At 34.7% G+C, this 12,036-nt stretch overlaps 3 protein-coding genes across 3 annotated transcripts; 2 read left to right on the top strand and 1 right to left on the bottom strand.

Moving 5' to 3' along the window:
• Positions 1–254: 254 nt before the first annotated feature.
• LOC18026705 (WEB family protein At2g40480) lies at positions 255–2,598 on the bottom strand. Its single transcript, XM_006411249.2, has 2 exons — positions 2,176–2,598; positions 255–1,731 (listed from the first exon to the last, which is right to left on the bottom strand). The coding sequence occupies exons 1-2, from the start codon at positions 2,425–2,427 to the stop codon at positions 415–417; spliced, it is 1,569 nt and encodes a 522-aa protein (XP_006411312.1). The 5' UTR covers positions 2,428–2,598; the 3' UTR covers positions 255–414.
• Positions 2,599–5,027: 2,429 nt separating this feature from the next.
• LOC18026704 (uncharacterized protein DDB_G0271670) lies at positions 5,028–6,358 on the top strand. The gene has a single exon (XM_006411248.2). The coding sequence runs from the start codon at positions 5,345–5,347 to the stop codon at positions 5,933–5,935; it is 591 nt and encodes a 196-aa protein (XP_006411311.1). The 5' UTR covers positions 5,028–5,344; the 3' UTR covers positions 5,936–6,358.
• Positions 6,359–9,939: 3,581 nt separating this feature from the next.
• Positions 9,940–11,221, top strand: LOC18026703 (LOB domain-containing protein 15). The gene is made up of 3 exons (XM_006411247.2): positions 9,940–10,124; positions 10,284–10,542; positions 10,807–11,221. The coding sequence occupies exons 1-3, from the start codon at positions 10,111–10,113 to the stop codon at positions 11,215–11,217; spliced, it is 684 nt and encodes a 227-aa protein (XP_006411310.1). The 5' UTR covers positions 9,940–10,110; the 3' UTR covers positions 11,218–11,221.
• The last annotated feature ends 815 nt before the right edge of the window (positions 11,222–12,036 follow it).

Raw genomic sequence — 12,036 nt, 5'->3', positions numbered from 1 at the left:
AGCATTGCCTAGTCAGCAAATGTGTGCCATGTCATTAAAAGGTGTAATTCTTTTTTGAAAATTAACTAATATGTGTCCGATTTAAATTTTGATTATTAAGGTTAAACGAATTTTGGGCTATAAACCTTTGGTTAAATTTGGTTCGGTTTGATTTGCTTTATAGTTTATACAGTATGTTCACTATATATGAAGATAAGCTACACTAGTCAATAATCAGTATCATATTCTGCTACGGTTGTTTCAGAGCATTATGCTTTATTTAAAGACTAATTGTATATTTATTCTCTTGAAAACAAATACAAAGACAGGAAAACCAATCACACCACATCAAACCAAATGATAACCAATCAAAAACCTATTACAAACAAAAACAATAAGGATGAGAATAGAAACATAGTGAAAGGTCTTGTTTCGTTAAAGGCTGGATTTTTTCTTACTCTGTTTCTGCATTGGAAGCGTAATGTGTATGAAACCAAACTTTCTCCTATGCGTTACAAACTGTTTCTCCTCATGTACCTCCTCTTTCTCGGCCCGTGAAGAAAACTTTATATCTTGCTTCAATTCCTTCAACATCTGACTCAAATTCGCATTTCGCCTCGGGATTTGCCCTTCAAGGCTCTGCCTTTCGGGAACAACAACATCTTCCTTTGGAACTTGCTTACGCCTTAGAACATCACGCATTGAGACATTAGACTTTAACACAGGCTTTGGGAGATTGTCAAGTGGTTCATGCTGCTTGTTCATATGGCTGAAAAACGAACGTCGGGTTTGATTCAAAGGTGTAAAGTAATCGCCTTTCGATGAGTCTTTTGTCCACCCGCGGAAAGCATTCTCAGCTGCAAGTTGCTTCACATTAGCAATCTCTACTCGGTTCAACGCAGCTTCCAAAGCTTGTTTACTTTGTTTAACTCCTTCGGTAGCTTCCTCAAGCTTCTTCAAAATTCCTCTTCTTGAACTGTTATTGGTGGAGAAATCATTGTCATTCCTTAGCCCTCTCGGTGTTAAGGGAGATCTTGGAGGCTCTGGAAAGCAAAATTCCTGATCATCCTCGCTTTCACCGTTGGATGATGATAGCATTGTTATTTCAGCAATCGCAAGTGCTTCCGCTGCTCTTGCAGCTTCTTCCATTTTTCTAGCAGCAACCAATCTCATCTCTGCAGTTTTCAGAGAGTTCTTGTTCTGCTGGTTTAAACCCATTTCATCGGTTTCAGCAACCATTTTTACCTGTTCCTTTGGTGGGTTGTTCGTAATGAATCTCTGTCCTTCATCTGGAACCTGTGGTTTTATATTAACCCGGCTCAGCTCCTCAGCTAGAGACACCGCTCCACCAAACGCATATGTTAGCTTCGCTCGTGTCTTCTCAAGGAAATCTCTCTCTTCTTTCATTTTCTTATTCAGAGATTCAACAGAGGATTGGATCGTCACAAGATCATCCATGGTTTTACCAAGATTCATCTTGGCTTGCTTCAGTTCCAATAAGATCAGATCAGGAGATGACATGGGATTGTGATTGCAATGCTCATCGTTCATCTCTTTGATGTCTGAACTCAGATGTTCAGCTGATCTCAGGGATTCTTGATGAAGCTGCCGCTTCAGATCTTCAACGATCCTTTTTGTTGATCCAAGCGCTTCTAGTACATCCAAAGTTTCCAGCTCTTTCACTATCAGATCCTTCTCAAGCTCCGCCGCATGCTCTTCCATTCTCTTTATGTCAAATTCTCCCACACCATTCTGAACAATTAACAAAACCAACATATATAAATATCAACTCCTAATCCAACTTCATAAACAGTAATCACAGACATTATACAATCAAATCTTCAAAAATTATACAAAACCAGCATCCTTGTTATGGAACCAATCTCAGTGCGTGCGTAGACACACAATGATGATGATCTCAGGGGTAGAACTAACCTACTCAGTTTCACCTCAATTATGAAATTCCACTCCATTTCACTGATGAAATGCTACTCAATTGCACAGAATTCATGACATTTTACTTAAATTTACATACTTGCACAGCAATCATGAAATTTTCTCCTCAATCTAGAACAATGGTCACCATCAAAGCATCAATTTTTAGTATACAATCCATATCAATGTGTTTTGTAATTGAACTGATCCAACATTGGAGATGAGCTATTAGAAGGAAACTGGAGAAAGTAGAAAACTTACGTAATTGTCTTCGAGCTTTAAAGGAACCCAATATCCACGACCACCGAATCGGGTCACCGCCTCCTGAACCGACCCGAATGGCGGAGAAGTATCGATCTCAGCTCTCAAACCCACTCTCCTTATCCCCGGTACATGAGAAACACCGGCCGGGTCGACGCAGAACCCGAAATTCTCAGACCCGGTTTGACAATTCAGCTCATGGATCCCCGGAATCTCGTCAGCCAAAGGATTCTGATGCTCCTCTTCTGCCATCGCCACCACCACAAAGAACCGAGAGACGATGGATTGTTGTGGGATTTAAAGAGAAGAAACACGTTCCAGTAATCATTGTTACTGTACAGAGCAAATCAAAAGAAAGAAAGAGAAAGAGAGAAAGGAAAAAGGGAGAGGGTAAAAAGAAAAAGAGCTTTTTGAAGGAGCGAATCGCCATGATTTTGCTTTTCTCGTTAGCGAGTCACACCAACACCACTCGGTGAGAAAGATAGAGACTTAAGGGGATGATAACGTGGCGAATTTCTATTGGGTAGTGGATTAGATTGACCGGTGTTTGTAAACAGGTTCACGTGAGATCTGTTGTATCAGATGGTTGACTGATTACTCAATTTGGGCCGTTGATTGCGGAGCAAACGGAAAAGATATTGGGAATTGCAGTTTCACTAGCTTTACGGAAAGGCAGAGTTGGGGTTAGGGACCAATCAATTAACCGACGACGTTTTAGCTACCGACGGTCAAATTCATATGGGCCTTATATAAGCCCATACTCAAATAAAATTTTACTCTTATTCAAAGAAATAATGTTATTTTCAGTTTAGTTTTTTAGTAAATCATGTTCTTATTTGAAGAAAAGAAAAATTAAATTTCGGTTTGTTTTTAGTAAATCATGTCACTAACAGTATCATTTTCATTTTACTGGCGTAAGTTTGGTGAATCATGTCACTAATAGTATCATTTTCATTTTAATTATCATTGGTGAATAATGTTGGAATAGAAGCAATGAAATTACATAAATATATAAAAAAAGGGACATCCTCTAGAAAAAGAGCAGATTTAATAATTGTTGTACTGATTTTTTTGGTACGTATAATTATCACAACCACCATATCTTTTTCAATGTTATGATTTCTTATTTATGTTGTGGAGTCACTTCCGTAAATGGATTGGAACATTGCATCCATTATCTTATTTTGTCTGATCCTAAATCGAGATATGAAAGTTTACCATACGTCAACCACGATTAATGGCTGCAATCAAGTCGAAACGAACTCATTACAACGTACGAACTCATTGGTGGCAACAGAGTAAAGGTCTTTTTCGTCAATCTTATTTGTAAACTAATTACTTACATGGGGGTTAAAACAAAAATTAGTTTAAGAATTATTAGTGTTTGGGACCCAAAAAAAAAAAATCCTTTAATTGGCGGATTAATACACACATGCCAACCACGCTCGCATAACACACGAAAAAAGTGGCCAAGGCAAAAGGCCATGAGGACCGATATCGCTGCAGAAAATGCGAGCTGCGTTTACATCAAACTGACAGAGTATATAATTTATGTTTGATATGATTGATTATACTTTTTACATATTGACAGAGTAAGTCAGAAAAACATTAATAAGCATTAAATTTTGAGTATCAGTGATGCGTTAAACCAAGGTTTGATTCTAAATATAAATACATCGACACGTATATTCAAACCGATCTGTGTTATACTCCAAAAATCTCACTGTATATCAGATAAAAATCATGATCAACTATTATAATTTCTTGTATCTTTCGATTTATTGCTTTAAACAAAGATGGCACACCAATATTTAAAAAGCTTTGAACCATTTGATGTCTTGATGAGGTTTGATGTCTTGGTAGTTGGTACGACCTTTAAAAGTTATATCGGACAAAGATAGCCTACACTATCTAAGTATCTAACCGATTGTTCTCTTGAACCTAGCAGTCTGCAAAAAAAATATAAAAACCGATAAAATGTATTGGAACTGGTCTACACACTTGTCTAGACCATTTTTAAAAATAGATTTTTGAGTGTATATATATATATATATACACAATATACAATACGTGTAATGTATATAGGTGGGTATGAAATAATTAATAGGAGGAGCTTTGCCTTATATTTTTCTAACTAACTTTGTCTTTATTTATCTATCGAATTGAAGCAAAATATCAGTACGGAAAAATGGACCACGAACGCATCGCCTCTTCATAAATTCGGGAGCTCAACTGTACATCCAACGGTCCACACTCATCCACTTCGCCACCTCCTCTATTGATCATACACGTTTATATAGCATCTTCAACGAAATTAATAGCGACAACGATCCAACGATTTATCTTGTAAATTTTGTAGCTACCACAGGAGTTCACTTGATTTCTAAGTTCAATCAGTAGTAGAAAGAAGTTAAGATCCTACCGTATTAGGAGTATTTTATTCCTTTCGTCCAATTTAATATGATGATTTTACTAAAAAGTAAAAACACAAAAATAGGAAATTACAAAAAAAAAATTATATATTAAAATAACTTTATTAATATATATATAAAAAGAGCGGAGGAGGTAAAAAAAAATATATATATAAAAAAGAGCGGATGAAGTTCAACTAATTTTTTTTGTTTTCAAACATCCTATTTGGATAGAATATTTTTTACAACAAAATTTATTAACTATTTTTTGAAATCCCAATTGGTGTAAATAATAATAACATTTAAGTCGCCTACACATTGAACAGTAGATCGCCCCCACTCATTTATTATCTAACCATTTCTTGCCTTCTGCAATTATTTTCGACTGATATATATATATATATATATAAGCCATACGGTCATCCATGTGAAATTATAAAGAAAAATAGAAAAATCCAAAAGTTATACAGATAATACAAAAAGAAAAGGAGAAAAAAAAAATAATACATAAGCACATGACATGTGCTTGCTTACACACTCCATGCAAAGAGAGATCCTTTAATTCTTCCGCAAACTTCTCTTACACTAACAAAGCATCACTTTTCCAAATATAGATTGCGCCTTTGCCTCTCTTTTATATCAGAAAGAAGCTTCGTCGTCTTCGGATCTCGCATCTTTCTTTTTTTTTTTCCGTTTTGGTAGTTTAATTCTGATAAAACCTGACTCAAGACATAACTCAGAGAAGGAGTTTAAAGACAATGTCAGAAAGATCAGAAGACGACACAAACAGAGTCAGATCCTCGAAGGTCATCGTCAAAGAGAGCTCGCAGGTCAATTCATCGTCAAGAATCTATTACTACGGCGGAGCTTCCGTGCCGTTTCTATGGGAGACACGGCCAGGCACTCCAAAACACTCTCTTTTCTCGGAATCGTTTCGTCTTCCGCCATTAACGCCGCCTCCGTCGTATTACTCCTCCTCCTCTTCTTCTTCCGGGAACAAACTGAGCAAAGTTAGAGCGAAACAAACTCGATTCGTGAAGACTCTGTTCAACGGAAAGCATCACGTGTCGCGTCCTTCGTTTTCTTGGTCTTCTTCGACGTCTTCATCTTCTTCTTCCTCTTCCTCGTCTCCTCGGTCTAAAACAGAGAATCGTCCTAAAAAATGTTACCTTTCTTGCTCGAGATCGTACGTTAAGGACGACGATGCGGAGGAGACTATTGGGTCGTCGTCTCCGACGTCAACGTTGTGTTATAAAAGAGGGTTTAGTTCATCAATGGGGAGTATGAAGAGAGCTTTGTGTTCTGTTCTTAGCCATGGATCTAGTCGTAAAGATCTTAGATTGATTTAAATGGTTTTTCCCTTGTTGTTCTTATATCGGTTGTTGTTACAAAATAGGATCTTGATATTAAGATTCTTTTTACCTTTTTAATGTTTTGGCTTTTGCCTTTTTGAACACGATATTAGTTACAGGATCAAGATTGGCGAGTACAAGTTTTGCAAGCTTCCTCAGGTAAACATTACATGGGTGAATGGCCATATTAGTGATGTCTACCTGTAGAAGCTTGCCAAATTTATACTCGCCATCTCGTTCTTAAAACTAAAGGATGAGGCAAAATGATCTTGGAATTCACCATCTTGTTTTTAAATTTGATTGTGTTCAATGCTTTGAAAACAAAAGTTATCATGTTTTGATCTTATTGATGGTTGTTTGTTGTGATGATTTTGTTGATTTTTTTGTTATGTAATTTGAATGAATCCTTTCATGATCGATAGTGAACTTATATTTGTTTCGAATTAATGATTTATTATACTTTGACATCAAGTCAATGAGACAAACTTTATCTAAGATCTAATTAAAAGCATTAGTGGTGACTTTTGAGTCTCAAACTCCCACTAATAGTGCACTAATGACATGAAAAAAATGTGGGCGGTTAACTGACCATGTGCAGCATTTATGGGCTCTATTCATTTTTTGTTGTTTGGTCTCGTTTGTTCGTGTTATTTGAATTTGAAAAATGTAATCACTCTCAGTTTTTATCGCAAGTATGTAAGAACTAAGAACTAAAAAAACTTAACTACAAGTTTTAGTAAAAAAATAGACCAGAATGTTTGTTACAAAAGTGATAATAAACCATATAGGTGAACCAGACTTATACCACGATAAGCGAAAGTATAACTCTAATCTGTTATGCTATCTTTGAACCAAATGCCAAATGAAAAAATTCAACTTTATCCTCTGTCTATAAATGAAAGTCATAAAATAGAAAGGAAACTAAGGGTGTTAGTTTGACAAAATAAAATAAAATAAAGGGTGTTAACCACCTCAAAGGTTAAATATACTAGTATTTCCTCCGTTTCATAATAAGTGTCATTCTGACACATTTCACATAGATTAAGAAATTAATAAAATATACAAATATACATCTAATTAATATATTTTTATAACATTTAATTACAGAAACTATTATCTTTAAATGAAGGATAAAACAGGAAATAAGGATAAAAAGTTACATTGAAAATGCAGAATAACATTCTTTTTTAAACAAAAAATGAAATCTAAAACGACACTTATTATTAAACGGAAGTATTATTAATAGACGGTTAACAACTTGTTAATGTTCATGGAATTTGTGCAGGTCATTTACTTACTGTGAAATGCATTTACTAAAAAGAAGAATTCCCTTAAAATATGCAACGTTTTTTGGGTGTCAAAAGATTAAATATTGGCAAAAAAAAAAAAGATTAAATATTGCACTCCCCAAATCTTCGTGTAGTTATTGTAACCAAAAGAAATAGATGAGACTCCTGAGCTCACTAGACGGGGCTTGTCCTTTAACTATAAAAGGAAAAGAAGGTTCCAATGTACGAAAACTGTTGGGCATAAGGATTTTGAAATAACGAATTTACTGTAAGGGAACAGTGAAGTAATCTTAACGAGAAGAACAATTTAGTTAGGATTTAATTCTTGACCCCAAAGTATGTCAAAGTCCTTGAACACTCGTGCACACATGGTAAAAGTTTTTATTTGATGGATCTAATTGCTGAAGTCTTTAAATGTCATAATTAATTGAAGGGGCAGCGGGTTGGTGGTAAAGAAACTTAGTAGAAAATCTAGAAATGTAGGTGGTAGAATTAGGCTTGCCTGTTTTATTTTTCTATTTTACATTTTTATATCATTTATCTATTATAAATTTATGTCTAACAGTTAATGAATTTTCTTTCTAGATATATACCACTTTTCTAACTTTTGAAAACTTCTGAATGACATAGACCACCTCAACTGTCAAAATATTACCAAATGAATAGTTATCTCTTACCATGCTACTGTATTTATTTTTTACCATGCAGCTGGTAAAATTTCTTTGACTTTTGATTGATATCATCATAATCATACTTTATCATGTATACAATTTATCTGTTGATTAGAGAATGGCTTGAACTCAGAAGGACCAAAAAAAGAAGAAATATCAAGAGTCAAAAGATAAATTTTACAAATGCTACGTCTATTAGAAGAAATGTGTTAGGATGTAGGATTAGCAATTTAAAAACGGTGGTCCTAGACGGACTGATCAATGATTTTACACCCCATAAAACCGTACTTCAGTAAACGTAGAATTTACTCAAACGAATATATTTGTGAGCGAAGGCCGACGAAAAGACGACCCAACAAGGGCCCAAGTCAACTTTGAAAGGTTTTGTAATTTTTGTTCAAGTATTTTGCTAGATGATATATGAAGTTAATCTATTAAAATAAAATACTCCCTTCTTTTTTTTTGTCGACGATTACTCACTCCCTTCTAGTTAACGCAGTTTATTTTTATCTTCGAATATTCAATTTCGAAAGTGGACACTCATATTCTAGATGTTTATTTATTTGTTAATAAAAAATACTGGGTATCTGCTAACTCTAAAGAGCTTAACAGTTAACACCATAAGAATTTAAAAATTAAATTACAAAGAAGAGGAGAGAACAACGAGGCGACGGTTTAGGCTACAAATACGGGTCAAACAAGAATTTGTACAAGTGCAAAGTTTTCTTAGAGTCTAAGCAATCTTCTTCTTTCTATTCGTTTTTGAATTGATATTGGAGATAATTGAATACTACTTCTACTTATGTATATTATAATTACGAGAATACTACTTCTAATTATCGCTCTGCAACACGCTCACATCCTTATAATAACAAGCTTGAGATGATAGTTTTACCTATGAATTTCATATAACTTGTGTGTTCATGATTCAAGGTTTGGGTACTATCTACTAGCAGTGGCATACATAGAGTATATGAGCGTAATGATAGCTGGACAACAATTAAATAAAAGACAATTATTCTTGTCATAAGATCATATTACTATTGACCAAAAATGGTATTTGCTGAGTGATCTGTTTTTGTTTGACCAAGATTCTTTGCATCTGCCATCTCCTATTATGAATCATCAATACACACACAATCTTTACAATGCATACCTTAATTATACATGCATAAGTACGATTAGTCGATTCGTACATGTACAAACACAATTATTGTATAATATTATGTGGAACACATTTTCAAAATAACAACGCATATATATATAAATACATAATGAACAAAAAAACCCATATATACAACTGAGGTCTCTTGATCTTGACAAGGAACTAACATGCCAGTATCATCAAACTATCATTCTCTTTCACTCTTTGTTTTGGAGAAGTACATCTACCAATATTTTTTTCTAAACATTCACCAACTTTTTACTATTATAAACTTTTAAAATAATTTAGCTCGTTCAATTAAAACTGATCGGTCGTGTGTATATATACTTATATGAACCCCACAAATAATTAGCTGTAAACTTGGTATCATAATATAAAACAGAAATTTAATTACTAAAGAAAATAAAGAAGAGATGTGTTTTAAATGTGAAGCAAAAGTCCACATACGGCCATGGGAAAACAAAAACATTCAAAGTAGGCATTAAGATTTAAGCACGAATTCCATCTGTAGTTGCCTGACCGATGAATGAGTTCTTTGCTACATATACATGTATGCAAGTATATTTATGTGTGATCTTCATACCCAAAAAAAAATAATATATATATATATATATTTATATTTATGTGTGATCAGATTGGTAAAGTCAATAAATAAATAAATAAATAAATAAAACCCTCAAGGCATCACGTGCTTAAGCAGTAAATACAGCCCTTCAGTCTTCACTAACTAGATATCTTCGGTTGTTTTCATGTTAAAAGAGACACTGTTCTGCTTCTCGAGCTACCAAATCTCCTTTTCATCTCCACAAGAAAGTCCTATTACAAATCAGCTCTAGTATTGCTTATATATCTATCTATATATTGACACTTATACAATATATATCGTGATCACTTAAATCTTATACTTAGTATTTTACTTGCCTTTAAAGCCTTCCTCGACTATCTTCCTTCACACCCTCTTTAAGAGCCACTTGACTTTAATATTTCTCTTTTTTGTTTCATTCTATTTTTCTCTATTTTCTTTCGATCCGCTGAGAGCATGCCTGAATGTCAAGAGAAAGGTAAAAAGTGAACATCTCATTAGTGAGCCCCTTTTTCTCTTCACAATGATTTAAAATTTTCTTCCCTCAAATTGGTGGATATGGTTGGTTTCTACCTTTGGGTCCTATATTCATGCTACCAATGAAAACTAAAGCTTTTATTCGATTCCTTGTGTATAGGGAGAGATTTGAAGAGATAGGGAAGAAGATCAAAAGAGAACCAGATGCTTGGCCTCATCAGATGGCAGGAATTAGAAGGCCAATGTCGGGTCCTCCCGGGACCCTCAACACCATTACTCCGTGTGCTGCTTGCAAGCTTTTGCGCCGAAGATGCGCTCAAGAATGTCCATTTTCGCCGTATTTCTCCCCACACGAGCCTCATAAGTTCGCATCCGTCCACAAAGTCTTTGGAGCTAGCAACGTCTCCAAGATGCTAATGGTAATAACCGTTTCCTTTAATTAAGCACACTATTATTATCTTCTTTCTTTTAAGCATGCAAAACAAAAATATATCTTATAATAGTTTAGTGATGCAATAACATCGTTCGCTCTGTTGGTCTATGTCATTGAACTATGTCAGAGATTGATTTCCCCTAGACTCATCTTCTCTTTAATCATTTACAGAAATGGAGATTAGTATGTGCCTTATAACAAAAAAAATGATATTGTTGGCAATATTCTCATAAATTTTAAAACTAACCAGGAAGTACCGGAAAGCCAGAGAGCAGACACGGCGAATAGCCTCGTGTATGAAGCAAACGTCAGGCTAAGAGATCCGGTGTACGGATGCATGGGAGCAATCTCAGCTCTACAACAACAAGTTCAAGCATTACAAGCCGAACTCACGGCCGTACGATCCGAGATTCTCAAGTACAAGCAACGAGAAGCTGTGGCCACTTTGATTGTACCTTCCAACTCCCAAGTCTCTGGCTTTCACAACTCTGGCGGCGTCTCCGTCATTGCACCATCACCACAAACACCGTCAACTCCACCACAACCTACGACGGCTCATCCTCCTCCTCCTCCTCCATCTTCTTGTGTTTTCTCTCAACCAACCACAAGAACCTTAGAATACGGCGACATTGAAAGTGAGAACAACTCCTACTTCGGCTAATTATATTTATTGAAATCATTCTACAAGCACACACAAATACATATAATTTATTTCGATAATTTGTGATCCGGTGATTAGCTAATTAAATAAATACAAGAGAGGAAGGTTGATGTTAAAAAACCTGTCATTGGTCAAATGTATATTAATACTGTTTAGTTGATAAGTAGTACTATTTAAATTTTAGATAACCGATTAGATGAGGTTTGGAATCCTGTTTTAGATATATAAGTGGAAGTCCGGTTCCAATAAAAAAAAGGAGTAGAAGTCAATTGATTTTTTTTTTTATAATATATATATATATATATATATATATATATTACTCCGTTTTGTAGATTGTAGAATATAGAAGAAAAATAAACTCGATATTTCATTGATAAATCTTGACGAAATACACGTATGAATAAATGATGCTCTTAAATTTAGGGTAGCTTAAATTCAATTGATGAGTCATGCATATTAACCGAGTTTTCTTTATATTCTTTTTGCTATTCTAGAATCCAAGCAACGTAATGTTACTTAACTCTATAAAAAAGCTACTTGCACCAAATTTTGTGTGATAGCTGGCTTAGGATCTGCGCATAGGTATATACGCATATATAGAGTTTATTGGTTGGCTGATTTTTCTTTGTTTAGTTTATAGGTGGGGTGAAGTGTCAGCTGTATGCTATCACTAATTCATTTAATTTGGTTTATTTATTTTATTTTTCGGGAATTCCTTAGCGTATCGAATTAATAAATCCAGCTTATTGCTGACCAGATTCATGCAAACAACGCTCGGTTGGAATGTACTGATTTGCTTCAAAATGGCAAGATAAAACT

This window comes from Eutrema salsugineum, unplaced genomic scaffold (assembly GCF_000478725.1).
Source record: "Eutrema salsugineum unplaced genomic scaffold, Eutsalg1_0 scaffold_10, whole genome shotgun sequence".
Lineage (NCBI taxonomy): Eukaryota > Viridiplantae > Streptophyta > Magnoliopsida > Brassicales > Brassicaceae > Eutrema > Eutrema salsugineum.
The sequence above is the reverse complement of the archived record's forward strand: the minus strand, read 5'-3'. Positions and strand labels throughout refer to the sequence as shown.